The following is an 18,437-nucleotide window of genomic DNA, read 5'->3' on the forward strand; positions in this document are numbered from 1 at the left end:
CACCCTATCAACAAAGCGTCCGCGCATAGGTTACTATTTCCTTTTTTTTTAAGTGTCTACGTCATTTCCGCTTCCGACGTGCTTGTGGTGAGTTTATGAAACATTGAGCAATATACAGTTAAATCAAATAATGTATTTATATATTTCATGAAGATTACTTGTATATAAAAATGCCTTGTGCATATGCCAAATGCATATGGCTACTGTATATCCCATTACTGTAATTCTGTGCTTAGTGAAGGAACCGCAGGTGACATAAATGTAGCTATCACATTATAAACAGTGATGTCTAATCTGTATTTTTCACACAAAACCAAATTAAAGGGGACAGTAAATTAAACCTTTACCTATGACATAAGGCAAGTACCAAATCCCTTTAAAACGAATCAGCTTATTGTGCACACAGACTTTTTATTAGCATGTATGTTTTAGAGTGCTTGAAAGTGACATTTACTTAATTTATAAAGCACCAAAATATGCTGCAATGGGGCATGCTTTCTGTAGCACATGACATAATCATCTGACAACATTTTTATACAAAAATGTTTGGCTTACATTTTTTTTTAAAGGAATGATCATTGATATCAAAGTTGTATGGTGTTTCCTTACACATAATATAATATTTATAATGTGCTTTCATTATTCATTTTGCTTTTCTCTAATTATGATTTTGTCCCACTGCTCCATAGAGACTGAGTGCATTCTGCAGGCTCCATAACTGTGACACTTCTGCAACAATGATTGAATGATCAGTACTTGAGTACTTTTATATTTGTCTCTGATTGGCCACAAATGCCTAGACTAGAGGCTTTAAAATAGAAATAACTTTGGAATGACAAATTATACACAATTTTACTAACTAATGACAATTGCAATGCATTTAAAAACATTTATATTGTGTCCATAAACTGTGCAATTTAGTGCTTAAAAGGACAGTTCACCCAAAATTGTTGTCTCCTTTAAATTGTACCCAATGATCCATTATACCTGCTGGAGTACCCCCATTTTTGCATTTGAAATAGCTGATTTAGCCTGTGGTATCCCCACCTATACTTAAAGCTTCTATACTGGAGTCTAAAGCTATTGAATAGCCTAAGTAAACACAGCCAGCAGAAGAAATTACACTCCCAGTGGGGTAAGGGATAGTTAAGAAATAAAATGATAGTTTTTCTATTGTTTTTTTTCTCCGTATTGAGCTTTGGTTTTTCCAGACAAATATAAGATAAGGAAGCATGTGTGTGTACAAAAAGTGATAATGAGATCTGATATTACTTGAAACTCAACCCATTGTAATAGGATGTGGTTTAAAAGCACAAAACCAGCTACTTCATATACACAAATAAACATGATAATGCAATATCTCATACATTTTATACTCTGCAGCTGGTATAACAAATCATTGAAAATACATTAATATGAAAACAATTTTACAGTGCACTATCCCTTTAAAGGGACAGTAAAGTCAATATTAAACATTAATGATTCATATAGACTCAGAGCATGCAGTTTTAAACAACTTTCCAATTTATTTCTCTTATCTAACTTGCTTTGTTCTATTAGTATCCTTCGTTCAAAAGAATACCTAGGTAGGTTTAGGAGCAGCAGTGATGATTGGTGGCTGTACATATATGCCCCCTGTCAGTGGCTCACCAGATATGCTTTGCTAGCTCCCAGTAGTACATTGTTGCTCCTTCAACACTGGATACCAAGAGAATTAAGAAAATGTAATAATCAAAGTAAATTTGAGAGTTGGTTAAAAATGTATGCTCCATCTGAATCATGAAATAAATGTTGGGTTTCATGTTTATTTAACCTTTTAACGCCGTTGCAGCGTTGTATTCCGTCCTCATTTCTCTGGACTTTAACGCCGATGGACAGAATACAACGTCCTAACCGGGTGGCTTTCCTGAAGGCACTGGAGCTTCCCTGATGGGATCGCGGTCTGGAGGGCGTGCCTAGCATCATAGGGACGCCCCCCTGACGCGATCCCATCATTGAAATCTCGTGATCACTTTAACGTTCGCAAGATTTCAAATTGTTTACATCGGAACAGTTGTTCCGATGTAGACACTTTTACCCCGTCAGGAAAGGGTTAATTTCTGATATATTGTATGGATATATATGAAAACGTAACTGTTAAGGCTCCTTTACGTACTCTTGGTTATATCAAAGCACAGAATAAAGGCTGGGAAATGCATGATTCTCATTTACTATCAGTATTTGGACATTTATAACAACTAGTGTTTCATCTTCTAGACCAGTCAATGAATTTGGCATAAAGACTTAAATCCATCAGCATGTCAGGGGCTGGCAGTAAGCGAACAGCAGGGGATGCTGGCTCCTCAGCACCCCCAGAGAAGAAGGCAACAGTGGAGGATTCTGGAACCACTGTGGAGACAATAAAACTCGGAGGTGTCTCATCAACTGTAAGCAGAAAAGTGGCAATTCATGTTTGCTCTTTCCTTTATTTTTCCTTTGTTTCTTTTGGTCTTTGTCATATTTTATTAAGCATATTTTACATTCTTTCTCTTGGTTTTGCTTTCCACTTTTTCTTAACTCTGATGCTTCTTGCAGGAAGAGCAGGATTTGCGCACCTTACAGGTTAAGAACAAGAAACTGGCTGGTATGCTGGATCAGAGACAATCGATAGAGGATGAGTTACGTGATCGTATTGAAACTCTGGAGAGAAGGCAAGCGACAGATGATGCGTCTCTCCTCATTGTCAACCGCTACTGGAGTCAGGTATTGTCTTGTTATTTTATGATCAGTGACTTTTTCTGTTGGGTTTTAAAGTTTCATATTCCCTCTTCATGTCTTTTTTTTATCATATTATCCTTCATTTTTCTTTTTTTTCTTTCCTTCATTGTAGTTTGATGAGAACATTGGTATTCTCTTGGGTCGTTATGATTTAGATCAGGATTTGGGGGAATTTTTAAGTGAACGCAAAGCGTTGGTAATTCCTGAACCTGAACCGGATTCTGACAGTAACCCAGAGCGCAAAGACAGTGAAAGAGAAAGAGGTAATGTGACACACATATTAGGTTTATTGGAGATATAGTTTGTAGCTTTAAAATATCCATAAGTTAATTGGGGATACCTTAAAAGTATAAGACTGCAGGCTTATAGCAGTATATTATTGTATTGTAAGTTAATTTAAAACAACAATAATACCATTCTTTTTAATACTGTTTTTGTGTGGTGTGGAGACTTGTCCTCTTTCCAGCAGTAGAGCTGTGCCAGTTGTCTTTATCAGCAAGTAAATAGCATAGACTTGCCAGAGACCACTTCTCTAAGATATTGTTTTGCATATATCTATTAATTAACGCCGCTTTCTGATCCCCTGCAAGTGTGTAGCTTACTCCCCAATATCTTTTCTGGCTGCAGCATTTGAAACACGTCATGGCATTTCTTTACAGATTTACTAAACTACAAATTTTGTGTGCATTTTTGCTTAAAACTCTTTTAATTGTAATCAAAGTTTTCTGATGTGCTTTTTTTCCCCCATTTTGACTGTAATGTCATTAGTTACCATAATGATCAACCTGTCAAAAAAAAACTAAATCTGAATATGTCCTGTTAATATAGGACTAGAATATAAGTGGAGTGCAGGGCACGTTAATGCACAATCTGGTGTTACAAGGGGATAATTAAATATTTTAACCAAAGTGTCTTAATGCTGCAGAAGCATTTTCTGCGCACCCTGTACTTTAAATAAATGTATATTGATGGGAGTGCTAATTAGGCAGGAGCATTCGGCAGCTTTGTTAGCTGCCTAATGCAGAAGTAGGCTGTCGCTCGTGGACTGTGGCTATTTTCGGTGCTGGTTTTATGATTGTGAAAGATCACCACACTAAGATCTGGATTTGCACAGATCAGATCTTAGTGTGGTGATCTTTCAGAAGTATAAATCTGGCACTGAAAATGGCCAAAGTCCACGAGCGGCAGCCTATTTCCGCATTCCGCAGCAAATGAAGCTGCCAAATGATCATGCCTAGTGCTAAAAGTGCGCTCATTGCACTAAAAAAAAGTGGTTCGTTAAGTGTTATGCTAAATTGCAACCCGAAATACCTCTGTAAAATGTAGTGCTTTTTAAGAGCTGAAGAAAGCCATTAGGCTAGATTACAAGTGGAGCATTAGTTAACGTTCCCGCTCTTGCAGCAAACTCCACTAGATGTAAGGTTCTGAGCCAATGGGTTTGAATTTTTTATAGACTTTGAATTCTTTTACAAACAAGCCTAATACAGTGTTTACTTGCATTTAAAATAGCATTCTTGTTCTATTTATTCATAATACATATTTCTAAATATATATGAAGGTATTTTGGTGTATATATATATATATATATATATATATATATCTCCAACGGAAATGCAGTTTAAAACTTCAAAATTTATTCGATCCAAAGTAGGAATTAAAATGACATATGGAAGGTATCTTACAACAAATCAAAGGGTTCACAGCATAAAAAATGCTAACATGTTTCGGCACTGGGCTGTAATCAAAGCTAATGGGTACACCTGTTACTTGACCTATGTAGCCTACAGCAGCTTATCAGTGGTTAAAAACAACTCATGCTGTCCCCTGTGATTACCATATTTATAGGTATATTTACAACAGACATTAAAGGACTTTGTAAACAGATAAACACACAGATTGAAATGGGAAATGCATGAAAATCACATATGTGTTTAAGTACAGAATATATACATCCGACTTTTTACAAACTAGCAATAGTAATTTAGTGTGTCTATGGTGTACTTAATTATATTCTAAATTACAATCTCACTTGAAAAGTAAACAGCAGTGTACTCAAAAGCTTGACAGCGTAATTTACAAAAAAACAACTCATATTCTGCCCAAACAAGAGAGTTAAAATCGGCTAAATACATGGAACATTTCCAATAATTGATTAAATCGTATTCAGAATTCATTCCAAATAGAACTCTTATGCCCAGCTTGAAGATCCAATACATTTCCCTCTTGCCCAGCAGTCTGTCCCTATCCCCTCCTCTAGGGGGGTTATCACTTTTTCAATAGCTTGCTACCGAAAAGTGGTCAGTGCTTTGTTGTGCTCTCTTACAAAGTGCTGGATAAAGGGGGTAGTGCCCTCTACCGAACTGATAGTTGATAGATGGTTTCTGATGCATGTATTCACGTCATTAGAGGTTAACCCTACATATTGAATTAAACATTCTATACATGTTATTACATAAATAACATATGAAGTTGTACAGTTTAGGCATGACTCAATACGAAAAATCAGGGCATATTCACACGGTCTACATCTTCTCTTGCTGCATCTAAACATGCCCTTGTGCTGGAGCCAGGAGCCTTTGGCCCTGTTATCCATTTTTGGCAAACAGGAGGAGGATAAAAAATTCTCCAAAGTTTTACACTTTCTATAGGAGCATTTAAGCTCCCTGTCAACGCTGCTGACCAGACAATCATCGGCAGCTAGAAGTCTAAAGTGCTTCTTGACAATCTTACAGATATCTTTATATTGGGCACTATAGTCTGTGACAAAATAAGTACCCTCACTTTTCTTTTTTGTGTGTTCAATGTTGGTCATTCTGTTGTCAAGAAGTGTCTTTCTGTCTAAACTAGCCACCTGTTTTTTAGCTCTGTCCAATACTTATTCTGAGTAGCCCCTTTCTTTTAATCTTTTTCTCAGATCTTCACTCTGCCTGCCATAGGCCTCATCCTCAGTGCAATTTCTTTTTAATCTTATGAACTGCCCTTTGGCCACCAAAAATGGCACATGTGAAGGATGACAGCTCCTGGCGTGCAGAAGTGTTTTTCGTGTAATTGGCTTAGGATGGGTATCACTTGTAATATATATCCATTCTTGTCACCTGTCAAAGCCAAATCCAGGAAACAGATCTTATTTTCATGATGTTCAAACGTAAATTTCAGACCCATATCATTGTTGTTAATTTCACTCTAAATTACCCCATCTCGTCTTCTGTACCTTGCCATATGAGCAACAGGTCATCTATGTATCTCCTGTAAAATACAATGTTGTCCTTATATCTGTTTCCATCTCCAAAGATGTGGTCAGCTCCCACCATCCCATGTACAGGTTGGCGAATGGTGTGAACTTAGCACCCATCGCTGTCCCACACCTTTGGAGATAAATCTGCCCTTCAGTAATTGTGGGCCAGGAGATACCTAGTTACCCTGAGTATAAAGTTCCTCAGATTTTCTGTAAAATCCATACAGGTTCTTAAGAAAAAGGATATTGCCTCAAGCCCCTTTTCATGGGGTATATTATAGTAAAGTGCCACCACATCAATCGTTAACCGTCTGTAGCGGCCATCAATCCATTCCTGTTCCCCCAACAAGTTGATAACATGTTTGGTGTCCTTCAAGTAACTGTAAAGTCTAATTACCAAAGGGTTCAGAATGGTATCTAACCATTCAGATAGATGCTATGATATAGAACCAATCCCGCTCACAATCGGGCGGCCTTGTACATTGACAAGGGTTTTATGCACCTTTAGAAGATGGTGGAAGATGGGAACCACAGGGTGTTCAATAAAAAGATAATCCCTTGTGGACAGATGTATGTGCCCATCTTCCAAACCATCATCCAAAAGTGTTTTCAATGCTCCCTGATACAGCTTAGTAGGGTCTCCTTGTAGGGGAACATAATTCATGGTATCCTGTAATTGCCGTAGAGCCTCAATATAGTTTTCTCTACTTAAGACGACTATTGAGCCCCCTTTATCGGCCTGACGTATGACTATATTGTCCATACGTTTGAGTTCATTGAGGGCTTTTCTTTCCCTGCTTGACAGATTGTCTGTTTTCCCCATATCAGCATTCAGAGTCAAGAGATCATTTTCCACTTTTCTATAAAAGGTTTCCAGTATAGTACCGCTATGTTGTATGGGGTAAAATTCTGATGCTTGTTTGAAACCACTAAATTCATTCACAGAAGGAATGTTCTTGATCTCTATGACTCTCTGTTGACAGTGCATTTAATGTATTTAAATCACACGCATCCCTGAAAGAGATAACATTCAAATAATTTTTCATGGAGCATGATGGTGTATCACTAATCATAATTCCCTCACCTGAAACTTAGTGTGTAAATACTTCTGTAAAGTTAGACTCCTTAACAACTTATTAAAATCTAACATTGTTTTAAAGATGATAAATGTGCTTGTTGGAGCAAAATTGAGGCCAAGGCTTAACAGTTTAATACGTTCATCAGTAGAGTTGCAACAACTAATCGGCATAATCGATAATAATCGATTATGAAAATAGTTGTCTACGAATCTCATAATCGATTAGTTGGTTTGCAATTAGTTGGTCTGTGCACAGCACCAGCTGCTTTACTCCAATGAGCTCCTGCACATTGTATTGTGTTTTATGGTTATGCCCTTAGCCTAAAGGACGTCCACAGACCTTTTACTTTTCCCTTTTTTAGGACACTATAAGTTTCTTTTTAAGTTTACAACTACTCCTGTCTTATGTGCAACCCAGAAATAAAATGGGAGTCATAATTTGGATTGTTTATATAAAATTAGGTGATTTGGGACTATGCTTTGCATGATATAGTGCCAAGTTTGTTATTTACACCTAACCCTAGATTGATGGCATTTGTTATATGAATTGATGTCACTATTACTGATGTCACTATTACCTGTTTGCACAATTTTTAGCGGATCGCTTGCTATTGCTGATATACAGTATGTACTCTATAGATAAATGTGTAAGGCTGTGTCCTTTTACTGATATATCGTCTTTAGGCCTTTTGCCTTTTTTTCTATTTTTAATTAATTGAAATATGTACCAAATTCAGCCTCTGTAAGTATATATCTGTTATTTTAAGAGTGGACTAGATATTTCCCCCCCTAACCTTATAGATGGTTATTTACCACTGCATATAGATATTCAAGATATTTTTATGTTAAAATGAAGTCCAGGCTTACTTTGTTGAGAGGCCCCTTGCATTGGTGGATAACTAACAAAGATAAATATCCCACCTTTGTGAAATTGGCAAAACCCTATTTATGCATCTCAGGCACCTCAACACCATCTGAGTGCCTCTTCTCTGCTGCAGGCAAAATAGCTTGCAAAAAAGAGAGCCAGCCTCAGCCAGGAGCATGTGGTCATGTTGACATTTTTGCTTTTAATGAAAAGTTTATGAAAGAGTGAATACCAGAATGTTATAAACAGTGGTCGTTTATCTCTTACTAGTTCTACCTCTTTTCAAACAGTTTGTGGTTTGTTTTGCTTAATTATAAAAATGTGTTCTTCTGCTTAAAAAATTGGACCAACAGTTGTTTCAATGTAATGTTTTAGTTGGAAGTTTATATTTATAACACTTAGTATGTGGATTTTATTTTAAATATAGGAAACAATTAATTTATTTTTTATCCGATTAGTCGATTAATCGAAAAAATAATCGATCGATTATGAAAATAATCGTTAGTTGCAGCCCTATTCATCAGTAAGTTCCATGGAGGAAAGATTGATTACATTATTTATAGGTACTTTGTGCTGGTTTTGTTCCCCTCAATGGGTATCTGTTCTTTTCGTGCCCTATACCTGTTTTTTCTGCGGCCAAACTCCTGTTTGTCCTGATTTATTATGTTTTGCTGACTGTTAGATTGGCTCATCACATATTTAGAACCTTTGTTAGAAGCCATAGCTTGTAATGGTTCCTTGGGCCTCACTACCTTTTTTCTCAACTTGCATAGGTGTTTGAATATTCGGTATCAGAGAATTAACATTACGATTAGTATTGGTTCTAAGAATGTTTACTTGTGTGTTCTGTTCCATATTTGTTACTTGCCCCATGTTTCCATGGTTCCCTTTAGACCTATTCTCATTATCTGAATTGGGGGAAGCTGTCTTAGTACTGCTAGGTGATCTACTATTTCTATTATTCCTTCTGTTCCTACTCCTAGATCTACCCCTGTTATGTAATCTCCTAGTGTTAGTTCTATCTGTCCTATTCCACACATAGACACTATCAGGGCCGCCACTAGAAATTTTGGGGCCCCTGACTTAACTATTGATCAGCCCCACCCCCTTGACATGTGCAATTTTTGACCAAGTGACTAAAACATATATGCACTTTATTCTTAAGTGTCTATTTAAACTTGGAAATGTTGTAAAGGTAGTAACATACAAACACACAGACACACTCATACACTGAAACACACTCACACATAAGGATTCACATATAGACACTCTAGCAGACATGCAAAGAAACACACTCAGACACAGACACCCAAGCAGACACTCAGCTCTTGTTTACATTGACCTGACAAGTAATGAGGTAGACTACATTTTTGTAAAAAAAGGATATTTAGAAAACAAAATATGGAGTTCTGATTATCTTTTTGTAAAGGAAGATGCCAACTAAATGATGACAACAGCATGCAGTGGCTGAAAGGAAGGGCCCTGAACTGCCTAAACAATAATTTAAAGGTTAAATGGTGGATTAGGTGACTTCCGGAAAGGTCTCATTAGTCTCAAAGTCTGTAGAAAGATGTGAATAATCAGTAGTAAGATCAAAATGTCCTAAAAAGGAACAGACAATGGACACACACACACAAACTCAAACTTGCACATACACCCAAGGAAACACCGACAGAGACAGCCTCAGAAAACACACAAAGACATACACACACCCTCACAGAGACACCCACAGAAAACACACAAAGACATACACACACCCTCACAGAGACACCCACAGAAAACACACACCCTCACAGAGACATCCACAGAAAACACACAGACACACACCCTCACAGAGACACCCACAGAAAACACACACCCTTACAGAGACATCCACAGAAAACACAGACATACATACATACACACACACACACACACACCCTCACAGAGACATCCACAGAAAACAGACATACACACCCACCCTCACAGAGGCATCCAGAGAAAATACACAAAGACAAACATACACACACCCTCAGAGACACCCATAGAAAAAGCTCAGACATATGCACACACCCTCACAGTCATCCACAGAAAATGCACAAAGACATACACACCCACCCTCACAGAGAGACCTACAGAAAAAAAATACATATACACTCATAGAGACACAAACCAAAGCACAAAGACATAAACACAGACACCCACAGAAACACTCACAGGAGGAAACATTTATGCACCTTGCATCCCCTAAATCAACAGTGTGTCACATGCATGATAAAAAATGCAGAAATTAAGAGATCACTTTTTAAAGAATCATATTTGTAAATGTGCAAACAAAAATAATTCTGTGAATAAAAAATTGTACATTAATGATCTGGGTAGATGGCTAGATGAAGAAAAGTACTTTTAAAAGATTGACATATGTTTGTTTGTATTTTCCCCAACCAAGAGCACCACTTCAAATATAGTGTACAAATGTTCCCATCTGTCAGCTGTACTTATGGATTTTGAAAATGCTGTACTCTATATGGTCTTTGTGAAACCATAAGCTGTGGTACTCATACCATTAGATCTGGTTAAATGCAGGATTTAGGCTTGTTTGTATGTATTTCAAAATTAAGTCAGCTGTAGTGTAAACTGAACAGTTTTAAGTTACCCTGTCTCATTTCAAACACTGAGCAATCTTAGTCTGAGAGTATAACATATTATGCAGATGTAAAAATCTTAGATAAAATGCCTCCTTGCATCTGGAAAGTCCTTGCATAAAGGGGCAGTAAACTGGAATGTAATATATATATATATATCTGCCGAAAGGGCACCTACCATTTGTGTATTGAGGAGAAAATAAATCCTGCATGGTTTTAAATATGGAATTTCTACAGCATTGTCAAATGATCATAAATACACTGTTGCTAAAAAAAATGTGTTTTTATGGACCCCTGGCCCCACCATACAACTACTACCACACTGAAGTTACAATCCGAAATTGCACAAAGAAATAAAAAACATTTGCTAAGTAAGACCTACCTCCGCTGCAAATGAAAGTGATCTGCCGTCTGACTCAGGCACACATTGTACAAATAAAGTGCCAAGTCTGTCTCACACTGTGCATAATGGTTTAGTGCACACTCAGAAATCCTCTCAAATGCTAATGCTTTACTCCTTGTAATAACATTTCCCATGCTCAATTAGCACTCTGCTGTAGTACCCACTGGTGGCTGCCAAAATGTAAAAAAAATATATATATTTTTTTTTTTTTTTTTTTTTTTTAGTTCTTGCCTCATGGCCCCCCCCTGGCCCATTGGGCCCCTGACAGGAGTCACCCCCTGATGGTGGTCCTGGACACTATTGCTGTCATAATCTGTTTTATCCCTAACATACTTTGTGTGTTTTAAATTAAGAACCAAACTTTTTGTTTCAGTAAGTGAAGATTTTAAAATACTATCAAATTTAGGGAAATCTACTTCATTCTTCCTGTTGTTCATTTCTACTTGTAGTTTCCCTATCTCTTCTCTCACTGTGGCTAGTAATTTCATTTCATAGGAAATCAACAGTAAAGTAAGTCTGATGGAGAATTCCGTTAGAATGCTATTCCATGAATTGATGAAATCTTCATCCTGGACCTCAAAAGTAGGGAACTTGTTCAGTCTAAGTCCCTATGGAATGATATTCAATTTGATGTATCTTTCAAAGGTCCACACATCATATTGTAATTTCAATTCCTTTATAACAAGTTTCTCCATCTCATCAAAGAGACAACTCAGATTGTAATCCGTAATGTTAGTAGAAAAAAAATCTGTTCTAAGTCCATCTGTTACAGGCAAAAGGGGAAAAAAGCTGTCAGTACCTTCCATATTGGAATCGCTCCAAAAAATAGATTGTCAGACTAGAAAACTGTGTTACCAGATGACACAGTAAAGGATACAAAAAGGAATTTGTTCAGTCCAAAGTGTATTTACCAAAGGAAAAAGTTAAGGTAATTACCTAAATGTAATTCACTTCTGAAAAGGTGTATGCTATTCCGATAAAAGAGGTTTTTGTATAATTAGATGTATTTATTTAAATACACAAGATGTATATACAATTAGGTAATGAGACATTCAACCCGGAAAATAAAGACAATGTCCCTTTAAGAGCCAACAGGTATTTTAAAAAGTAGGTTGGGCCACATCAGGTTTAAAAGGCTGTTTGGAGTCGAGGTGATTACAGCCCTAACGAAGCCCCAGCAAGAGACTGCCTGTGGGGTGAAACTCATATGTTGTCGGCTAAGGCTTTTACTTTTTGTTCTTTTTGAGGACTCAAGTCCGGAAATGATTTCCATGTACCTACCTGGACATTCATAGGTGAGAGGTGCTAAGCATTCAGCTTGCTATGTTTGGAACCTGATGCGAAGGCTGACACATAGCCAGTCGCGGTACTTGCTGTGGACACTTTGAGGCTTACCAAGGTGAATACTTTGCCTGAAGGTGACTGTTGTTTTTTCCTGCAGTCTGACATCTCAATCACATAGTGATACAAGAAAAGCTGCCTATAATCCTTGAATTTTGTATCGCTGGAGTGAAACACAGTGACGTAAGAGGAGAAGGAGGGCTTACTGAACGCTAACACGCTACTCGTTTGTATACGAGCTCTCGATGAAGGGAGTCCCAGGAAATGTAAGCTGCTCCATACACGATCACGTAAGCATTTCACACAAAGGCATTGTTAATGTGCCCCATATTAAGGACTATATTCCAGTCCGGTCAGATGTAGAGTGCGGCGAAAGCCGCGGTCATTTACCGGGAAGATTACTCTGGACATTAGTCTGATAGACAACAACATCTTTGTTTCACAATATTGTATGGTACTAATTACACTGAGGAGGCGGTATAGCTTCTAACATCATATGTCCTCTGTATATCACCTAATGTCTGCCTTATTCCTTAACTCTGTGGCCAGGATTTTCAGCTAGTATAGGCTGTGGTGGTTACATTGTATTTAGGATTGCTTTGAGTTTGTATAGGTATACTATGTTTCTTTTATTGGTGTGTCACACAGAACTTCTTTGAATCTGGAAGATTAATAATAAAGAATTTTTGTTTTGAAATTAAAAAGAGTGCTGAATTCCCTTTCTCTTCAAGAGGATATAGCTATCCTCTTTTATGTTTGTATTCACATTTATTGTTATATTGTTATTTCTACTTAAAAGGTCTGCACCTTTACCAAGGTACAGAACAAACATCAGGTTTACTAAACCTCACATGGGTTTAAGTTTTTCTCTCTTTTTTGTAAATGTAATATATATATATCTTTAGACATGTATATGTATGCATCTCTATGTTAAAGCCCTTTGAACTCATATCTTTGAGCCCATATACCTTTTTTTTAATGCAAATTTTATTAATAATGGTTATTAGATCGTGTTATGAGTGTAACTGTATTCTTTAATGTATTTTTTCTCAGTTTTTTTATACTTTTTTTGTTTGCGAAAGTTAACCAGAGCTCTGAGGACGCGGTAATCATTCTAGCGTAAATCACTATTACACTAACACGTTCGTGTTTACTTTCAACTTGTAATATGAGCGCTAAACCCAACGAGCGCAAACACCCGCGATAAACGCCTTTTTGCTTGCGTGTAACTGTTTGCGCGACTCTCGTAATATGGCCTATTATTATTAATAGTATCGCACAGAACTATAGTACTGGTAACCACTCAAGCATGTTACCAGAGGTTCTTATCTGGGCGCTTGGGCCCACCCCCCTTTTAACCACTCAAGCAATATCCAAGAGGAATTTTACTGTACCCCCATGGAAGGCTATTATGTAATTGATTTAGAATGCCCTAACTATCCAAAATGCAAATGTTAGTGTGACTCGCTTTAGACCACTGAAGTCAAAATTAACCTTTCATGATTCAGATAGAGCACACAATTTTAAACAACTTTCCAATTCACATCCATTATACAAATATGCATAATCTTTTTATATACACACTTTCTAAGGCACCAGCTCCTACTGAGCATGTGTAAGATTTACAGAATATACATTTATGCATTTTGTGATTGGCTTATGGCTATCACATGATGCAGCAGGAAGGAAAATAAAACTAACTGAAATTTGTCAGAAAAAAATCTAATACTCATGTGAAATTCAAACGTAAGTGCTTTCGTATTGTCTATTCATTATGCATTTATTGAATACTAGTCCTAAAGCCCGTTCACAATGGCCATTTTTTGCAATACAGCGGTCCCACCCCTTGCGCTCTCTCTCCCCCCTCTCTTTTGCGCTCTCTCTCCCCCCTCTGTTTTGCGCTCTCCCCCTCTCTTTTGCGCGCTCTCTCTCCTCCCCTTTCTTTTACGCTCTCTCCCCCCCCTCTGTTTTGCGCTCTCTCTCTCTCTCCCCCCCCTCTTTTGCGCTCTCTCTCCCCTCTCTCTTTTGCTCTGTCTTTCTCCCCTCTCTTTTGCTCTCTCTCCATCCCTCTCTTTTGCTCTCTCTCTCCCCCTCTCTATTGCTCTCTCTCCCCCTCTCTCTCTCCCCCTCTCTTTTGTGCTCTCTCCCCCTCTATTTTGTGCTCTCTCCCCCTCTCTTTTACGCTCTCTCTCTCCCCCCTCTCTTTTGCGCTCTCTCTCTCCCCCCTCTCTTTTGTTCTCTCTCTCCCCCCCTCTCTTTTGTTCTCTCTCTCCCCCCTCTCTTTTGCTCTCTCTCTCCCCCCTCTCTTTTGCTCTCTCTCTCCCCCCTCTCTTTTGCTCTCTCTCTCCCCCCTCTCTTTTGCTCTCTCTCTCCCCCCTCTCTTTTGCTCTCTCTCTCCCCCCTCTCTTTTGCTCTCTCTCTCCCCCCTCTCTTTTGCTCTCTCTCTCCCCCCTCTCTTTTGCTCTCTCTCTATCCCCCCTCTCTTTTGCTCTCTCTCTCCCCGCTCTCTTTTGCTCTCTCTCTCCCCCCTCTCTTTTGCTCTCTCCCCCTCTCTTTTGCTCTCTCTCTCCCCCCTCTCTTTTGCTCTCTCTCTCCCACCTCTTTTGCTCTCTCTCCCCCCTCTCTTTTGCGCTCTCCCCCCCCTCTCTTTTGCTCTCTCTCTCTCCCCCCTCTCTTTTGCTCTCTCTCTCCCACCTCTCTTTTGCGCTCTCTCCCCCTCTCTTTTGCGCTCTCTCCCCCTCTGTTTTGCGCTCTCTCCCCCTCTTTTGCGCTCTCTCCCCCTCTTTTGCGCTCTCTCCCCCTCTCTTTTGCGCTCTCTCTCGCTCCACCTCTCTTTCTTTTGCTCCCTCTCTCCCCCTCTCTTTTGCTCTCTCTCCCCCTCTGTTTTGCGCTCTCTCTCTCCCCGTTTTGCGCTCTCTCTCTCCCCCTCTGTTTTGCGCTCTCTCTCCCCCCTCTCTTTTGCGTTGTCTCTCTTTTGCGCTCTCTCTCCCCCTCTCTTTTGCGCGCTCTCTCCCCCCTCTCTTTTGCGCTCTCTCTCCCCCCTCTCTTTTGCGCTCTCCCCCTCTCTTTTGCGCGCTCTCTCTCCCCCCCTTTCTTTTGCGCTCTCTCCCCCCCCTCTGTTTTGCGCTCTCTCTCTCTCCCCCCCCTCTTTTGCGCTCTCTCTCCCCTCTCTCTTTTGCTCTGTCTTTCTCCCCTCTCTTTTGCTCTCTCTCCATCCCTCTCTTTTGCTCTCTCTCTCCCCCTCTCTATTGCTCTCTCTCCCCCCTCTATTTTGTTCTCTTTTTCTCTCTCTTCCCTCTCTTTTGCTCTTTCCCCTCTCTTTTGCTCTTTCCCCTCTATTTTGCTCTCTCTCCCCCCTCTCTTCTGCTCTTCTTTCCTATCTCTTTTTGTCTCTCCCCCTCTCTTTCTATTTCTCTCTCCTCTCTCTCGCGCCGACCGTGCCCGGCCACGTCCACCGCCATGCACGGCCACGCCCACACTCCCATCCGGTCACCCCCCCCCCGTCCGGCCACGCCCACTTTCGCTGCATGTCAGGTAAGGCCAGGTGTGTTTGTCGTCGTGCTGTCTCTACTGCGCATGACAGCTTCAGACAAACACACTTGGCCTTTTATATTATAGGATGCTATTCTGTGTTTAGTGGTCCTTTTTTAAAAATTAACTTTGGAATCACTATTGATTCAGCTTGTGCGATTTTTAACACACAGTATCGCTTATATTTTTCTTTATACTAAAAAACTATATTTTTGACTTGTAGGTGAGGGTATATGGGAAGCTCCTCTCTCCTTTCTGGCCACCCTGGCCAGTAGCAGCAGTGAAGAGATTGAGTCTCAGCTTCAGGAACGAGTGGAATCCTCACGCCGTGCAGTTTCTCGCATTGTATTAGTGTATGATCGTCTGCATGCACGGCTGGATCAGCTCTCTGTTAAACTCAACAGCACAGGTAGGTTTTTTACCATGCACCTATGTATTTTTGTATTTGCATGTGTGTTTGTGTATGTTCAACCAAAATGTCACACATAGCAAAATGTAGTGTTTTCTATATATATTTAGGATTTTTCTTATTCTCGCAGTCCACCCACCTCCTTATTGAAACCCTCTTTGCAATAAACTCTATCCCCCCCACTGTTTCTAAGCCTTTACCACCCTAACCACTCTACCATTATGAACATTAACTGTGATCCCTCCGTAATATAGACTGCTACCCCCTAATTAATCTTTTATCAGTCCCAAACCTTTATCACTATTAAACCTATCCACAACGTTTATCACAACAATTAAATAATTTTGGAGAGCGCTTTTTGGTTAATTACCTAAACAATATACATTAAGACTGAGAAACAAATTTCTTTGGGTATGAACTACTTTGGGTATGAACTAGTTAGTTACCTAACCAGTTTGGAGTTAAGGGGAATAATCCAATTTTGTGAATGAACTGAGGTTCTGTGACTTAATTTGAAATTACAGTAACATCAGGACAACGCTGATAATGTTCTAGGCAAAAAAAATTGATATCTACAAAGGTGCACAATTTATTACATTATAATTACTGTTTTCTTCTGTTCAAGAGTACATAAAGAGACATAATACAGTTATAATAAAAAATTATTGTATATAAATGTGTTTAAAGGGACAGGAAAGTCAAAATTAAACTTGCATGATTCAGATAGAGCAAGTCATTTCCAGACACTTTTAAATTCACTTCTATTTTCAAATGTGCTTTGTTCTCTTGGTATCACTTATTGAAAAAGAATATGCACATATCTTACAAGCTGCTAATTGGTGCCTGCCACATTTGTCTCTTGTGATTGGCTAACTAGATGTATTCAGCTAGCTGCCAGTAGTGCAATGTTCCTTCAGCAAAGGATAACAAGATAATGAAGCAACTTTGATAATAGAAGTAAATTGGAAAGTTGTTTAAAATTGTATGTTCTATCCAAATCCTGAAATAACTTTTGGGGGTTTCCTGCCCCTTTAAGACAACTGACTGCCTGCTACACACATATGAATCCCGTTATTGGCTCTTGTCCATTTTCTGCATTGTAGCTACTTTCACTATGGGGGTTTAAACACTTAAATGCAAACAGTAGTGCTGCTCTTTAAGATATATATATAAAAAAAATCATTTTTTTTTTTTACAACAGACCCATCACTAATGGAAGAGGCTGTCAGAGATCTGAACTCTCTGCTGTCAAATGAGAATGTGCGCTTGCAGGAGTTATGCAACTTGCTTCAAGAGAAGCAGCAGAGTATGACTCAGGAGGTGAGTGAGAGTATTAATTCATGACCAGATTCTGTGTTTAATTTCAGAGGTTCGTGTGAATAAGTGAAGAAAAAAATATATTTCTATACTACTAGGCGATAAGAAACAAACCCCTAAGCTACATTTACAAAAAAATAAAAAAAAGTAAAATGACAGCAAAAAATAAACAAAGCTATCCAAAATAAAAAAATTAAACCTAAACTGATACCTCTATAAAAATAAAAATCCCCCCTAATATAATACTAAACTACCAATAGCCCTTAAAAGGGCCTTTTGTATGGCATTGCCAAGATTAACAGCTCTTTTACCTCTAAAAAATACTAAGTCCCCCCCCCCAACAGTAAAAACCCATCACCCACCAAACCCCCAAAAATAAAAAAACATAACACTAAAAGAACTAAACTACACATTGCCCCTAAAGTGTCATTTGTACGGGCATTGCCCTTAAATGCCCAAAAAAAACCTAATTTAAAATAAAAAAACACCCCAAAAATTACATTAAAAAGCCTAAACCTAAGCCCCACATAGGTACTTGCTGTTCCTGAAGTCCGGCAGAGAAGGTCTTTTTCCAGACAGATCCATCATCTTCAGCGGCAGCGGTCCTCAGTGGTGGCGGCGGCATGGAGGCTCTTTTTCATCTGATGTCCGTCGTAAACTGAAGATTGAAAGCAAGGTACCGCAATCAATTTGGGGTACCTTGCATTCCTATTGGCTGAAATTTTTAAATCAGCCAATAGGATTAGAGTTACTGAAATCCTATTGGCTGTTCAAATCAGCCAATAAGATTTCAGTAGCTCTCATCCTATTTGCTGATTTCAAATATTTCAGCCAATAGGAATGCAAGGTAAATATCGGGTACCTTGCATTCAATCTT

General features: G+C 38.8%; 1 protein-coding gene across 1 annotated transcript in view; it reads left to right on the top strand.

The window, feature by feature from the left end:
- Positions 1-61: 61 nt before the first annotated feature.
- Positions 62-18,437, top strand: part of RNF20 (ring finger protein 20) — a 60,897-nt gene continuing 42,521 nt past the window's right edge. The window contains exons 1-6 of the mRNA XM_053692315.1: positions 62-87; positions 2,257-2,426; positions 2,575-2,742; positions 2,870-3,020; positions 16,058-16,243; positions 17,445-17,563. Of these exons, the coding sequence (XP_053548290.1) occupies positions 2,298-2,426; positions 2,575-2,742; positions 2,870-3,020; positions 16,058-16,243; positions 17,445-17,563 (753 nt within the window). The 5' untranslated portion in view covers positions 62-87; positions 2,257-2,297. The remainder of the gene's footprint in view (positions 88-2,256; positions 2,427-2,574; positions 2,743-2,869; positions 3,021-16,057; positions 16,244-17,444; positions 17,564-18,437) is intronic.

This window comes from Bombina bombina, chromosome 9 (genome assembly GCF_027579735.1).
Source record: "Bombina bombina isolate aBomBom1 chromosome 9, aBomBom1.pri, whole genome shotgun sequence".
In the NCBI taxonomy this organism is placed as follows: domain Eukaryota; kingdom Metazoa; phylum Chordata; class Amphibia; order Anura; family Bombinatoridae; genus Bombina; species Bombina bombina.